Genomic DNA, 12,817 nt, shown 5'->3' on the forward strand with positions numbered 1-12,817 from the left:
TTCTTATTTCTGTTTTTTCTTGGGGTTACAGGTTCATTGAAATAATTGTTTTGTGGTGTTGTTGTTGGACATTTGTTAAGGTACTTTTTTTGCTTCCTTTTATGAATTCGATGTTGTATAGTTAAGACTATCTTTTCTATGTGGTGCTTTACTGGCAGCTTAGCTGCATGTAACAATTTCCTTTTTTATTAATTAAGTGTTTGTTGAGTCTATTTTGCATCTTATTTTAGCAGAAATAGTACCTTTTGGCTCTTGGATTTACAGGAAAAACAATATATGTTTGATTGTTTTAGTATGGCATAACTCTTCAATGTTACCTGATGATAGAGTATGAATGAGTGTTTAGCAATGGTTGCCTGTAATTGAGTAGATAGGGGTGGGGATTAGACATGGACTGGGACAAAGTTGTACATTTTGTTTGACTTATCAAGCTGTTTATTCCATTTGGCTTATCAGATTTTAAGGGTTTTTGGGTTATAGAGCACTAATGGCATGATTGTTCTTTGGTGGAGTGTTTGTAATTTTTAGAATACTTATTTTCTTTGCTTCTAGATTATTTTATATGATTTTTTTCTTTGTTTGCGTTGCAATTTTTTTTTTCCCCTGATTGGATTTCTATTAGTGGCATTTAATTATATTTTTACAGCATGGTGTGTGTAGGGTTTAGTGGCCTTGTTTAGGAGAGAAAGCCCTTTCCTATTGTTGAACAATTTTGGGCTGAATATCGTTTTTGCCATTACAGGTTATGGCTAGACAGTCAAACAGAGTCTTTGTTCCTTTTCAGCCTCTTTTGGAAAAGGTTGTTGCTTGGTTGCAGTTTCCAGCACCAGTCTATGGATTTATAGATGCTGCAAAGAATAATGTCTTTGTGCGGGTTAATAAGCCAAACTTGCGTACAAAGTTCATTTTTTATGGTGGAGATGCTAGCTCAGTTGAAGAGTCTCGTGAAAGAGCGGCGCACAAAGCTGTGAAGAGATTGATGTGTCGGTTTAGTGTGCGCGTGTCTGATTTCACTTATGTGCGCATTAAGATGTATCGATTATGTGTGAAGTTGTATAAGAATAGATGTACTGAGTTAGTCCAGGACAGAGAAGATTTAAGTCGCATACGTGTAGAATGCAGTACAAGGGAGGATGCATTGTTTCATGATGTTCATGTTTCATTGGATTTTGCACAGTTTTTGGGAGTTTTGGTTAGGAAGACTGGTTTTCTGTGACTGGCATTGAAACCACTACATTAGAAGGCCATGGCTATATGTCTTGTTTAATGGTGACCTGCCCTCAGAATAATATTTCCATGGAGTGCATTTCCAATGAGCCCTGTCGTGAAGTGTACATTGCTGAGCAGCGAGTTGCAAAGAAAGCAAGTTTCTTTGTAGCTTCTATTTGCAATCTAGAAATAGTTGATGCTAACTATGGTGCGGCAGCAAAGATGAGTGGAGAGTGTTCTATGATAAGGGAGAAGTATTTGGTTTTGAAGGGTCATCTAGAGTGCTTGGCGAGCAGTTCAAAACAAGCTGATTCTGTTAATGGATTAGGTAACGATGTATGTGTGACGCCGACTGATGAAGAAAATCAAATTCAAGTTTTATCTCTCCCACCAAGTCTTCCAGCTAAGCGCAGGATTGATAGGAGTGAGTCATCGACCAGTGGTGTGGGAATCCAGGTGCTTGACAACCTTGTTGGTGGTCTGTCTGATTTAGAGGCTGTCTATAAGTGTGCTAGGGTTGAGTAACTATGTTTAGTATGGCTAGCTGCCTTTTGGATTTAGGTGATTGAGGGTTTGTAAGTAGATGGTAATCTTTTGGTTGGGATACAGTGACTTAATAAGGCAGATTTTATCGATTATTAATAGATGTACGCAGCATATGTAATAGATGATGTCCTGTAATTGAATCCTTTTGTTGTAATGTTATTTCTATTTTGAATGTACTGCCACTATGGCTTCTTTTGAATGAATGCAGTTCTTTTGTGTTTCTTATTTTAGTATGTAAATTGGTTTCCTTTTTGCCATAATGTCCTCTTTGACTATGGCTTCTTTTGAATGAATGCAGTTCTTTTGTGTTTCTTATTTTAGTATGTAAATTGGTTTCCTTTTTGCCATAATGTCCTCTTTGACTATGGCCTCTTTTGCATGAATGCATCTCTTTTTTTTTTTTTTTTTTTTTTTTTTTTGATTCAGCCTGCAGATTGTTGTTGTTTCTGTCTATATGCACTCTTTTACTAAGGGTACCTGTGTTCATTACTGTCCTACAGTTCATGGTTTCTTGGTTTTACAAATAGTACAGACGTAACCAACATAAGGTTTTGGGGAATCCTATTACGTTCCAATTCTTCGAAACTGCTCTGCAGTGGTAACTATGGGTACTGGCTTACCTGAACTAAGTTCCACTTTATCTTAGTTAGTATATCTGTGTTTTTGTACCATTTCTACTCTACAGTAATTGCTATATACTGTGTGGTAGATTTGCGTTATGGCATTCCTCACCTATCTCGGAAGAGCTATAGTAGATTGAATAGGGCAGCGCAAAGAACATCGTAGTCAGCGTTTGCTAGGTATACAGTTGCATCAAATGTTAGACTATTTAGGATATCCATTATTATGTTTGTGCAAAAAAAAGACTTCACCTTTATTTGTAGTTCGTCTTTACCAGACACGGAGTGTGCTGCTAAACGCTCTCGGCAGAGTTCTTCCTCAAAGCGACAAAAATGTAGGGAAGGCCTTAGTACACCACAGCTACATAGGTACACTATTTTTTATTCAAGTAGCCGTTTTTATGCTTATTAGTGTTGTGATGCATATATTATTGTTTTAGTAACTAGGGCCGAATCATTTGTAAGTATATTAGCATCTTTTTGCTAGGTATATATCTCGTTGAAAGTTAACAGTATTTAGGATAGCCAGTACTATGCCTGTGAAAAAAAAAATGCCCTTTGTTTGCAGCCTGTCTTTACTGGATGTTCAGTGTGTTGCTACACATTCTCGACAAAATTCTACCTCGGACCGACAGAAGAGTATGCAGGACCTACCGACGTCGCAGCTAAACAGGTATACTGTTTTCATTGAAGTAGGCATCTTTATGCTCATCAGTGCTGTGCTGCATTTAGTAGCATCTTAGTGGTAAGGTTAGTATCATTTCTTCTATTTAGACTGGTCATCCCTTGTTGTTTGACTATGTTAAATATGGAGTATAATGATGCTTGTGAATGACTATACTATTTCAGAGTGTTTATTGCTTAGTATTCTATAGATGCTATAGTAGCTGGTTGAGATTAGTGGGAGCTATTTACTGTACAGATGCCATAGTAAGACGATATTTGTTGCATGCAGTGGAACAGACTCAAGAATACCTCTTTCTTCTAAAAAGAAGACTAAACAAACTCATGTAGAAGGTAAATAAGTAGTATACTTATTATATACCTTGTATTGTTTACTGTCATATTTCATATCAATTAACCGGTATGCTTTCCTTTTCCTATGTACCTGTTAGATATCCTTGATGCTGCTACAGATCGACAGCTTCCAATGGAACCTTTCAGTCTTTCTTTTCCTGTTTTTTGTGACAAATGCGGTGCAAAAAAAATTTATGTTTGAGTCCTTGCATTTCTGTTGTGGGAATGGAGATATTACGATAGCTGCAACTAATTATCCTCATGAGCTTGTTTACTTGTTTACTTCAAAGGATGAAGGTGCTGTGCATTTTAGAAAGTATGCTAGATTATACAACAATTTGTTTGCATTTAGTTCATTAGGGGGGCATTATTATGCAAGAACTTATAAAGGGATTTATTTATTCAAGTTGCATGGCCAAATGTACCATTTTGTGCCAGATTTATTGCCTGATGATAGCAATCCCAAATACCTATAACTATACTTCTATGATGGTCGGCATGAAGCAGAAAATAGAGTAGGTTGTTTCCATGAAATAAGAGAAGATGTGGTTAGCATTCTCATGCAGGTATCTGAAAAGAATCCGTATGCTATTTTCTTTCGGTCTTTACGCGACAGGGTTATACATGTAGACACAACAATTGTTCTTAATCGAAATTCAGTGCTTGATCAGCGTGTTTATAACGCTCCTGCTGTGGATGATGTTGCTGTAATCTGGCCAGAAAATTATTCGTCTAGCGAAAGCTTGGGCCCTCATAAATTAGTCACAGGAAAATCGGACAAATCTCACCGAATTTATCATAGTTATGGTTGCTATGATCCCCTTCAATATCCGTTGTTATTTCCTCGAGGAGAATGTGGCTGGACTCAAGGCCTTAAAAAAAATTCTCATCCAAGTAGGAGAACAGCAGATTCGATTCCTGATCCTATAATCTCCTGTGCTGTGCATACTGCAGAAGATTTATTAACTCAGGAAGAAGCCCGTAAGTATTTTAGGTTTTATATGTCCTATTGCATTTTTAAGGTATGACCTTGGTCCTGCTTTTGTGCATTTGTTAAAAAAAAATGTATGTCTTGTTGCATGTTTGTAATGTGTCCTTGGTATTGCTGATTTTTGTAACTTTTCCTTCTGAATTTATAATCATAGGTTCGAAGCGGGAAAATACTAAAGCAGACAAGTTTATTTCTACTAGGGAATACTATGCATACAAGCTGCAAATCCGCCCGAACAACATGCTGCTGCGAGTAGTTAGATGCTTTCAGCAATACATAGTGGATATGTATGTGAAGATTGAAAATACCAGGCTTGATTACTTCAGAAACAACCAAGAAACAATAAGGGCTGATTTGTATAAAGGTATATTGGATTCACTAGATTCTGGGGAAACTTTTGGTCAGAATGTTGGTCGGAGAGTTATATTACCTCCTACCTATATCGGCGGTCCTCGGGATATGAAGAAGAGGTACTTAAATGCTATGGCTTTAGTACAGCGGTTAGATAAACTAGATCTTTTTTTGACGATTACGTGTAATGCTAATTGGCCTGAAATCAAGGCCGAGCTGGTGACTGGTGAGACGGCACAAGATAGGCCAGACTTTGTTGCTAGAATTTTTAGAGCGAAGCTGCTTGCGCTGAAAAAGGAAATTATGGAGAAGAAAGTATTTGGAGAGGTTGCTGCAATGGTATATGTTGTCGAGTTCCAGAAAAAAGGCTTGCCGTATGCTCATTTCTTAATTGTTTTAAAACCTGAGTACAAGCTCAAGTCTCCTGCTGACTATGACAGATTTGTTTGTGCTGAAATAGCTGCTGAGACTAATGTTACGTTGAGAAGAATTGTGTTGGCCCACATGATGCATGGTCCTTGTGGTATATTGAATCCTGAATGCCCACGTATGCGGAAGAATGGCCTAAAGCTCAGCTGTAAGAACAAGTATCCTAAGCAGTTTTGCAATGAAACAACTAACAATAAGGATGGTTATCCTATCTATTGTCGGAGAGAAACTGGGGAAAAGGTAACAATAAGAAATGCAGAATTAGATAACCAGTGGGTTATCCCTTACAATTCTTATCTTTCTTTTCTGTTCGATTGTCACTTGAACGTCGAAGTATGCTCGACAATTAAAGCAATAAAGTACTTGACAAGTATGTTTATAAGGGCCGTGATCGGATTTCATACAATGTTGTTGCTTCTGACACCAATTCTGTAGATGAGATTCAGCAGTACCAATCAGGTAGATGGGTATCGCGTTGTGAAGCTGCATGGAGGATATTTAGTTTTGATCTGTTTGAAATGCATCCTGCGGTTCTACCTTTACAGGTTCATTTGCCTGATATGCAGACTGTCCATGTTTTCCCTCATGAAAGGCTCCATGCTGTTGTTTCAGATTCAAAACGGTCAAGAACTCAATTAACTGAATTTTTTGCAACGAATGCTGCTTCCGAACTTGGGCTAGGATATTTGTATGGTGAGTTTTGCGAACACTACACATGGCATCAAGGTGACAAAAAATGGAAACAAAGAGTTCAAAACCGAATTTCAGTTGGTAGATTAGCATTTGTCTTTCCAACAGAAGGTGAACGGTTCTTCCTTAGACTTTTATTACTAAATTTAAGGAGTCCTAAATCGTTTGAGGATTTACGGACTGTCAACGGTTGTGGTGTATCCAACTTTTCAAGAAGCTGCTCTGAAGCTTGGTCTTATAGAAGATGATGATGCAGCTAATTTAACTATGTATGAAGCGTGTGAAACTCATATGCCTGCTGCTTTACGCTGCCTTTTTGCCACAGTGCTGATGTTTTGTCACCCACGTGATCCTGTTGCTTTATGGAATGGCTATTATAATTTTCTTGCTGAAGATTTTTCCCACAAATTTCCGAATCAAATGGTGAGAATACAGCAGCTTACTGTCAGATCAGTGGAGCAATATCTTGAAGCAATGGGCAAATCTCTTTCTTTTTTTTTTTTTGGTTTGGACCAATTAATTTCTCAAGTTAGTGATGAGTTCAGGCGTACTAAAGATATTGTTGATGCTCTTGATGCACCAATCCTAGAGGAATGTTTAAGTTGTCGTTCAAAGCTCAACGTTGCACAAAATGCTGCGTTGGAGTATATTATGGATCATGTAATGCAACAAAAAGGGGGCGCGTTCTTTGTTGATGGTCCTGGAGGTACAGGTAAGACTTTTCTTTACAATGCTCTATATGTAGAAATAAGACGAATGAACAAGATTGTATTACCTACGGCTACTTCAGACATTGCTGCAGCAAATATTCCTTCTGGTCAAACCGCTCATTCTCGATTCAAGATTCCGATTGATAGCGATAGTTCATTGGTGTGCGATGTCCCAAAGCAAGGTAGCTTAGCAGCACTATTGAAAGAAACTACACTGATTACATGGGATGAGGCTTCTATGGCTAAAAAGAAAAATCTAGCATATTTAGACCTTCTCCTGCAGGATGTATGTGGGAATAAGGACATATTTGGAGGAAAGGTTGTCGTCTTTGGAGGGGATTTTAGGCAATTTTTTCCAGTAGTTCCTCGGAAAACTATGAAAGAAGCAGTAGAAGCAAGCATTTTTACTTCTTACCTGTGGACAAAGTTAATCAAATTTAGGCTAACAGAAAATATTAGAGCAAAAGAAGATCTAGCCTATGCTGATTTTTTGCTTGCTTTAGGCAATGGCAAGTTGCAGCAAACAGAAAATGCTTTCGTTGAGTTGCCAGAACAGATTGTTGAATCTACTAGCAATGCCACATAATTAGTTAGTACTGTTGTAGAAACAACATTCCCAGAAATGGTACATGGCCACTTTGATGGTCGGGTTTTCACTGAAAAGGCAATCCTTACGCCCATGAATGAAGACGTGGATTCAGTTAATACATTCATGATAGAGAAATTCCCTGGTCAGGCTGTTACATACAAAAGTTTTGATGCCGTTCTGAATGACAGCTGTAGCGTATATCCTACAGAATTTATCAATAAGCTATGTCCCGGAGGAATGAGTCCACATGAGCTTGTACTAAAGGAAAATTGTCCTGTGATACTGTTACGGAATTTGCTGCCATCTTCGGATCTATGCAATGGCACGAGGCTTATCTGCAAGAAATTTTTCCCTAACGTTATTTAGTGTGCTATAGCAGTTGGTCATTACAAAGGGGAAGAAGTGTTCATACACAGAATTAATTTAAGGTCGTCTAGCTCAGTTAACTATCCATTTATGCTTGAAAGGAAGCAGTTCCCTATAAAGTTAAGTTTTGCAATGACAATTAATAAGTCACAGGGGCAGACTCTCAGCCAAGTATCCATTTATCTTCCGCGGCCATGTTTTTCCATGGCCAACTCTATGTTGCACTATCACGGGCCAAGAAATCAAAAGATGTCTGCGTCTTTACAACATGCAGTACAGCTCAGTGTTCTGCAAATGCGGTGAAGAATGTAGTGTCTTATGAACTATTACAGCTAGCAAGCATAATTGATGGTGAGGCTTAGCAGTATGATTAAGTTGCTGCCTTGCTGAAGACGTACACAAAAAGATCTAGGTTGCTGTTGGTGAAGCTTTATAGGTAGTCCAGTCTTCCTTTTTTATGTACCTATAGTTATCTATTAGATTTAGCATTACTGAAATCTGTATATGCTTTCCTGCAGATTGGATCATCTTCAGTTCATGGTTTCCCTTGCTAACAGGACAATGTAAGTCACCGGTCTTCTTTTTACCGAGTAGCTTAGCCAGTATACCTAATGTGCTTCCTTTGCTATACTATGTTATCCTTGGTATGAGTTCAGATGCGGATGTCCTTACATACTGATGTATCATAGTAATGAGAAGCACTTGCAATGCATGTTAATCCTTGTTATATTTTCATAGTCTAGCTTGAAATTCTATAATGCTTTTAGATGATGTATTCTATAAGTGCTTACTTAAATATCTCTGTTTCCTAAAGCCAAGTTGTACTCACTTTTGTATGCTTAACTGCGTAAGTTCTTTCAGGGGTGAGGTTTGCACTACAGTTTGAAGTACATTTTTAGATTTCTATGAATTGTAACGTAGAGCAGTAGTGAATCATCTATTATTAGTTGTACGACTACCTTACTACAGATGTTGTGTGTCAATAGTAAAGCTAAGATGCTATTCTCGAGCTAAGATGCTACCGCGGGTTAGATAGGTCGTTAAGCTACTACCCTAACCAAATTAATCATTTATAATACCTAACCTTACACTAAACTAGTTAGTGGCAAGTAAAGGGTCGAACCACGAAAACTAAGTGTATCAGTTTGTGCAAATTAGACTAGTAGGAAAAAAGGTTGTGAGATAGAGAGAGATTAAACCAAACACTACTAAGAGCAAATAACTTAAACTAGGGAAAGTGGAATCCAATAACATCAATGTATTAAACAACATCATACAAATAGATGAAAATGACCTCGATTAGGAACATCAACACATTTAACTCACTCTCTCACAATTAAGCATGTTAATTATCCTACTAAACTAATTCACTCTCGTGCAACTAGCCTAGCAAAGGTATGGAAGAATTTAGGGCTCTCAACCAACTCACTCTCGCACAATTGATTGAAATCACAATTAAGAGCATAGAATCGATTAGCTAGAAAGATTCTAATCCATAAAAGCATCACCCATACACAATAATCAAGAAACAATTTCATACTAATCACAATCAATCATTCAATTCATTAATATAACCTTCATTCAATTCCCTAGAACAAGACATAAGCTATCATAATGAAGAAAGACATGGAAAACAAGGTAAAATAAGAATAAAAACAAGATTAAACAAACAAACTAATTAATCTACTCAAATCAACAAACAAATATAAAAAAACTAAGAATTAAGCAAACAAATAAAGATGAGAGAAAGTTAGAAAATGCTCATTGAATAGATGAGAAGAAGTTCCACAAAGTTGCTTCTTCAACCTCTCAAAAACTCCATGGAAATCCAAGCTTTCTCTCTCTACAACTACTCCTAAACTAGAGAGAGAAAATCCTAATCTAACCCTAAAACTAGGAAAAAGATCTAAAAATATGAAGTTCTTCCATACAAAAATAAGGCTCGCAAATATAAAGGAAATCGCGAAAAAAACTGAACAGGGGCTCGCTATGTGCCCTAGCACAAATCTGTGCGCCCGCGCAGTGGGCTGTGCGCCCGCACAGTGGCCTGTGCGCCCGCGCATTCATGGGTTGTGCGGCTTGGTGCTTGGTTGTGTGCGCCCGTGCTGCTGGCTGTGCGCCTGCGCACAAGTCGCGCGCAGGCCGCGCAAAACTCTCTGCCTCGATTCTGCAATTTTGCCTCTTTTGCGCGGGTTCTAACAGGGCTGCGCGCCCGCGCACTCCAGCGCGCGCCCGTGCACATTGTGCGCGCCCTTGCACCTTGCTTTCTTCGATTCTTTTCTCATGCTTCCTTGGCTTCTTCTATGCAATCCAAGACTTCAAATACCTAAGCACAAACACCAAGGGAAGCAATAAGGTATAGGGAACGGTGCAAACACGCAATGAAGGCAAGCATTCAAGAATATACGCGATTTCATTAAAAACACATCGAGACATGTATGCACGCATTATTTGAACAAAATAACTACAAAAAACCATTAAAACAACTACAAAACACCCTAAGACAAGCTAAAACAAGGCATAAACACTATCCTAGGAGTGACATAAATGTCACTCATCAGCTTTGCACTTTTGTTATACTAAAGATCCGTAATTAATGAGATCTTATTTACTCTAACTACATGCAAATTATGTTGCTTGTCTTTTATGCTTATAGTGTTTTCTGGAAAAAAAAACAAACTTTTGCATTCATTAGACTTAGAGACTATTACTAACCTATTTATTTTTAAAGAAAAAACAAACAAAAACAGTGCATGCCAAAACAACCTTGTAACTTTGATCATTGTAAAACACATCAATGCCAGTTATTGCTCTTTTTATAGCTTTTACATGCACTGGTTTAGTGTTTAGAACTTTCAGCTCTTAAAGGACAGCATATTTTACTGCTTGATCTACATTTCCACTATATTTTACTACTTGATCTACTTTCAGCTCTTAAAGGACAGCATATTTACTCACTTACTATTTTGCATATCATGTATTCCAGATCATGAATACACCTCCAAAGATGAAATTGGAACCAGTTTACTTAGACGAGCTAACTACTCAAAGTAAGGACTACAAGGTGAAAGTCACAGTCACCGAAAAGGGAAGAGCTCAACCTTCCCTAAAAAAACCTGGTGTGATCTTTACAATCATTGTAGACACCTAAAAATGTCTCCCCAAAACCAAACCCGATGATAAATAACCTTTCACCGCCACTGTTGGTTGGGTTTAGTATTTAATCCCGAGAGTGCTTGAAAAATCGTATTTTATTAAATTCATACCTTTGAAAGGTCCATGGATTAGTCTTGATGTTTGGTAAAAGCACAGTTTTAATTTTAGCCCAAACTTGTTAATTAATTTTAAGCCCAAACCTTTTTATTTTATTATTTTATTTATTATTTATTTTTGGCCCAAATATTTTAGTCCGAATAATAAAGTCAGAAAAAGCCCGAAATTATCAATCGGCACTTAAAAAGCCGAAAGAAATTAGGGTTAAAAATGAATTTAGACGGAAAAATGGACTAAAACTGACCGTGTCACAGGAACCCCTCCCGTCTGACGGTGGGACTTCTCGTGACACGGGAGGTATCCTGTGACACGGAGAGTTTCGTGTCCTTTCAGCGTAAACCCTTAACGCGTTTTCCGTTCCGTTTTCTGAAAATTTCCCGCGTCACTCCAAAACTGACCGTGTCACGGGAACTTGTACCGTCTGACGGTACAGTCTAACAGTGTCACGGTACAGTCTAACCGTGTCACGATACAGTTTGACCGTGTCACGGGATACTTTTTTAGGGTTTTTATCATTTTAGGCTTCCGTGTGCTCCCTCAGCACATTTCCCTATAAATACCCCCTCATTTCTGATGTACGGGGCAACCAAAATTTTATTATTCTTGTTTTCTCTCTTCTATGCTATTAACCTAAACACTAGCCTACCCTTTTCACTTCAAAATTCCTTCTTCAAACACTTAAAGGAGTCCATATTTTACTCGAGGTTCTGTCCTTAAGTCAAGGCATGAAAGGTAGAATCGTTTGAGGGTTTGGCCCCAAAATCAACTTTAGTTTTATTTAATTTAATTTAGTTATTGTTTTATTATTTCCTTGAAGTTACTAACTCGTTTATTGTTTTGTAGTTGCAAACAAATAGATTCAAAGTAAGGATCATGCTCTTTTATTATTATTATTATTATTTTAACAATTTTATGTTGTTGTGATTAAATTGGTATTAATGTTGATTTTATTTTTTATTGATCACCATATTTCATGTTAAAGGGAATATGTAATTGAAAATCACGCCTAATAAGATAATTTGGACAACCGGTTTAGGATCCCTTTTAATCTTATTGTTAATTCAAGTGATCACCATATTTTAGAATTATGTGTGCATTAATCTTAAACCAACTTAGTTAAATAATAGTTTGGAGAGAATTAAATTATTGTTTGTATGCCTTTGAGATCACAGGAATGCTTTTCACTATAAGAATCGAGTAGAGGCCAATACGGGCGAATGTGACTCCATGACTCACTTCGTACCATCATCCCCGATCCTCCTTTAGTGGTTCCGAACCATATGGAGTTAGTAATCTCATGGATTATGAATGGGGTGTAACCTTCACGGGTCAATCGTTGTTGCCTTCATTGTCCCTTTATCGTGGTTGCCTTTTATGATCCGTGAACGGTTTACAAGTTCCTAAAAAACTTGTTGGCGGCTCCCTAATTTATTTGTCCCTAATCATAATGTAAATTCCCACTTCCTATGAGTGCCAAGCATATTCACAACATGCTTTTAACGTAGGCGCACTTCAAACGACGCCTACAATTTGGCGACTCCACTGGGGAGGATTCTTAATTATTTATCGATTTGAGTGATCGGTATTTAATTAAGATGAGTGGATGAGACTTGAAAGATTCTTGAAAAAAATATTCCTGTGATTAATTTGGCATTTTTGCATCTGCATAGACGTTTTAACGTCGCATTCAGGTCTATCCCGTAGGAAAAATTGGATAACTCGGTTGCGCGCAAAAGCAAACAGGGCACTAGTCAGATTTTCTGTCTGCCGTGTCACGGCAGTCCTAAAATCAGTCCGGTGGCCTATTTTCTTTTCTCACAGTCGACTTCCTTCGATTTTTCTGAAAAAACGTATGTGTTCTACATGCGTCTTTGCCCCGGGGGATTTAAGCTCTATTAACCCAAAAATGCTCATGGCAATAAGGGTTCATCCGAGTAATTAAATCCACCCAAACCATGGAGTTGAGTTCGATTTCATCACGAACTCGGGGAGCCGCCCGTTGGCATACACCCTCAAGGGAGGCTGC

General features: G+C 37.9%; 2 protein-coding genes across 2 annotated transcripts; both read left to right on the forward strand.

Moving 5' to 3' along the window:
- Nucleotides 1–6: 6 nt before the first annotated feature.
- On the forward strand, nt 7–1,975 carry LOC110693993. The gene is made up of 2 exons (XM_021871156.1): nt 7–80; nt 743–1,975. Exon 2 carries the CDS (start codon nt 746–748, stop codon nt 1,214–1,216), a length of 471 nt encoding a protein of 156 aa, XP_021726848.1. The 5' UTR covers nt 7–80; nt 743–745; the 3' UTR covers nt 1,217–1,975.
- Nucleotides 1,267–7,149, forward strand: LOC110693994. The gene is made up of 9 exons (XM_021871158.1): nt 1,267–1,725; nt 2,944–3,048; nt 3,091–3,125; nt 3,298–3,392; nt 3,900–4,373; nt 4,538–5,496; nt 5,599–5,622; nt 5,709–5,856; nt 6,005–7,149. Exons 1-9 carry the CDS (start codon nt 1,267–1,269, stop codon nt 7,147–7,149), a joined length of 3,444 nt encoding a protein of 1,147 aa, XP_021726850.1.
- Nucleotides 7,150–12,817: the final 5,668 nt, after the last annotated feature.

The sequence above is a fragment of the Chenopodium quinoa genome, unplaced genomic scaffold (assembly GCF_001683475.1).
Source record: "Chenopodium quinoa cultivar QQ74 unplaced genomic scaffold, ASM168347v1, whole genome shotgun sequence".
Lineage (NCBI taxonomy): Eukaryota > Viridiplantae > Streptophyta > Magnoliopsida > Caryophyllales > Amaranthaceae > Chenopodium > Chenopodium quinoa.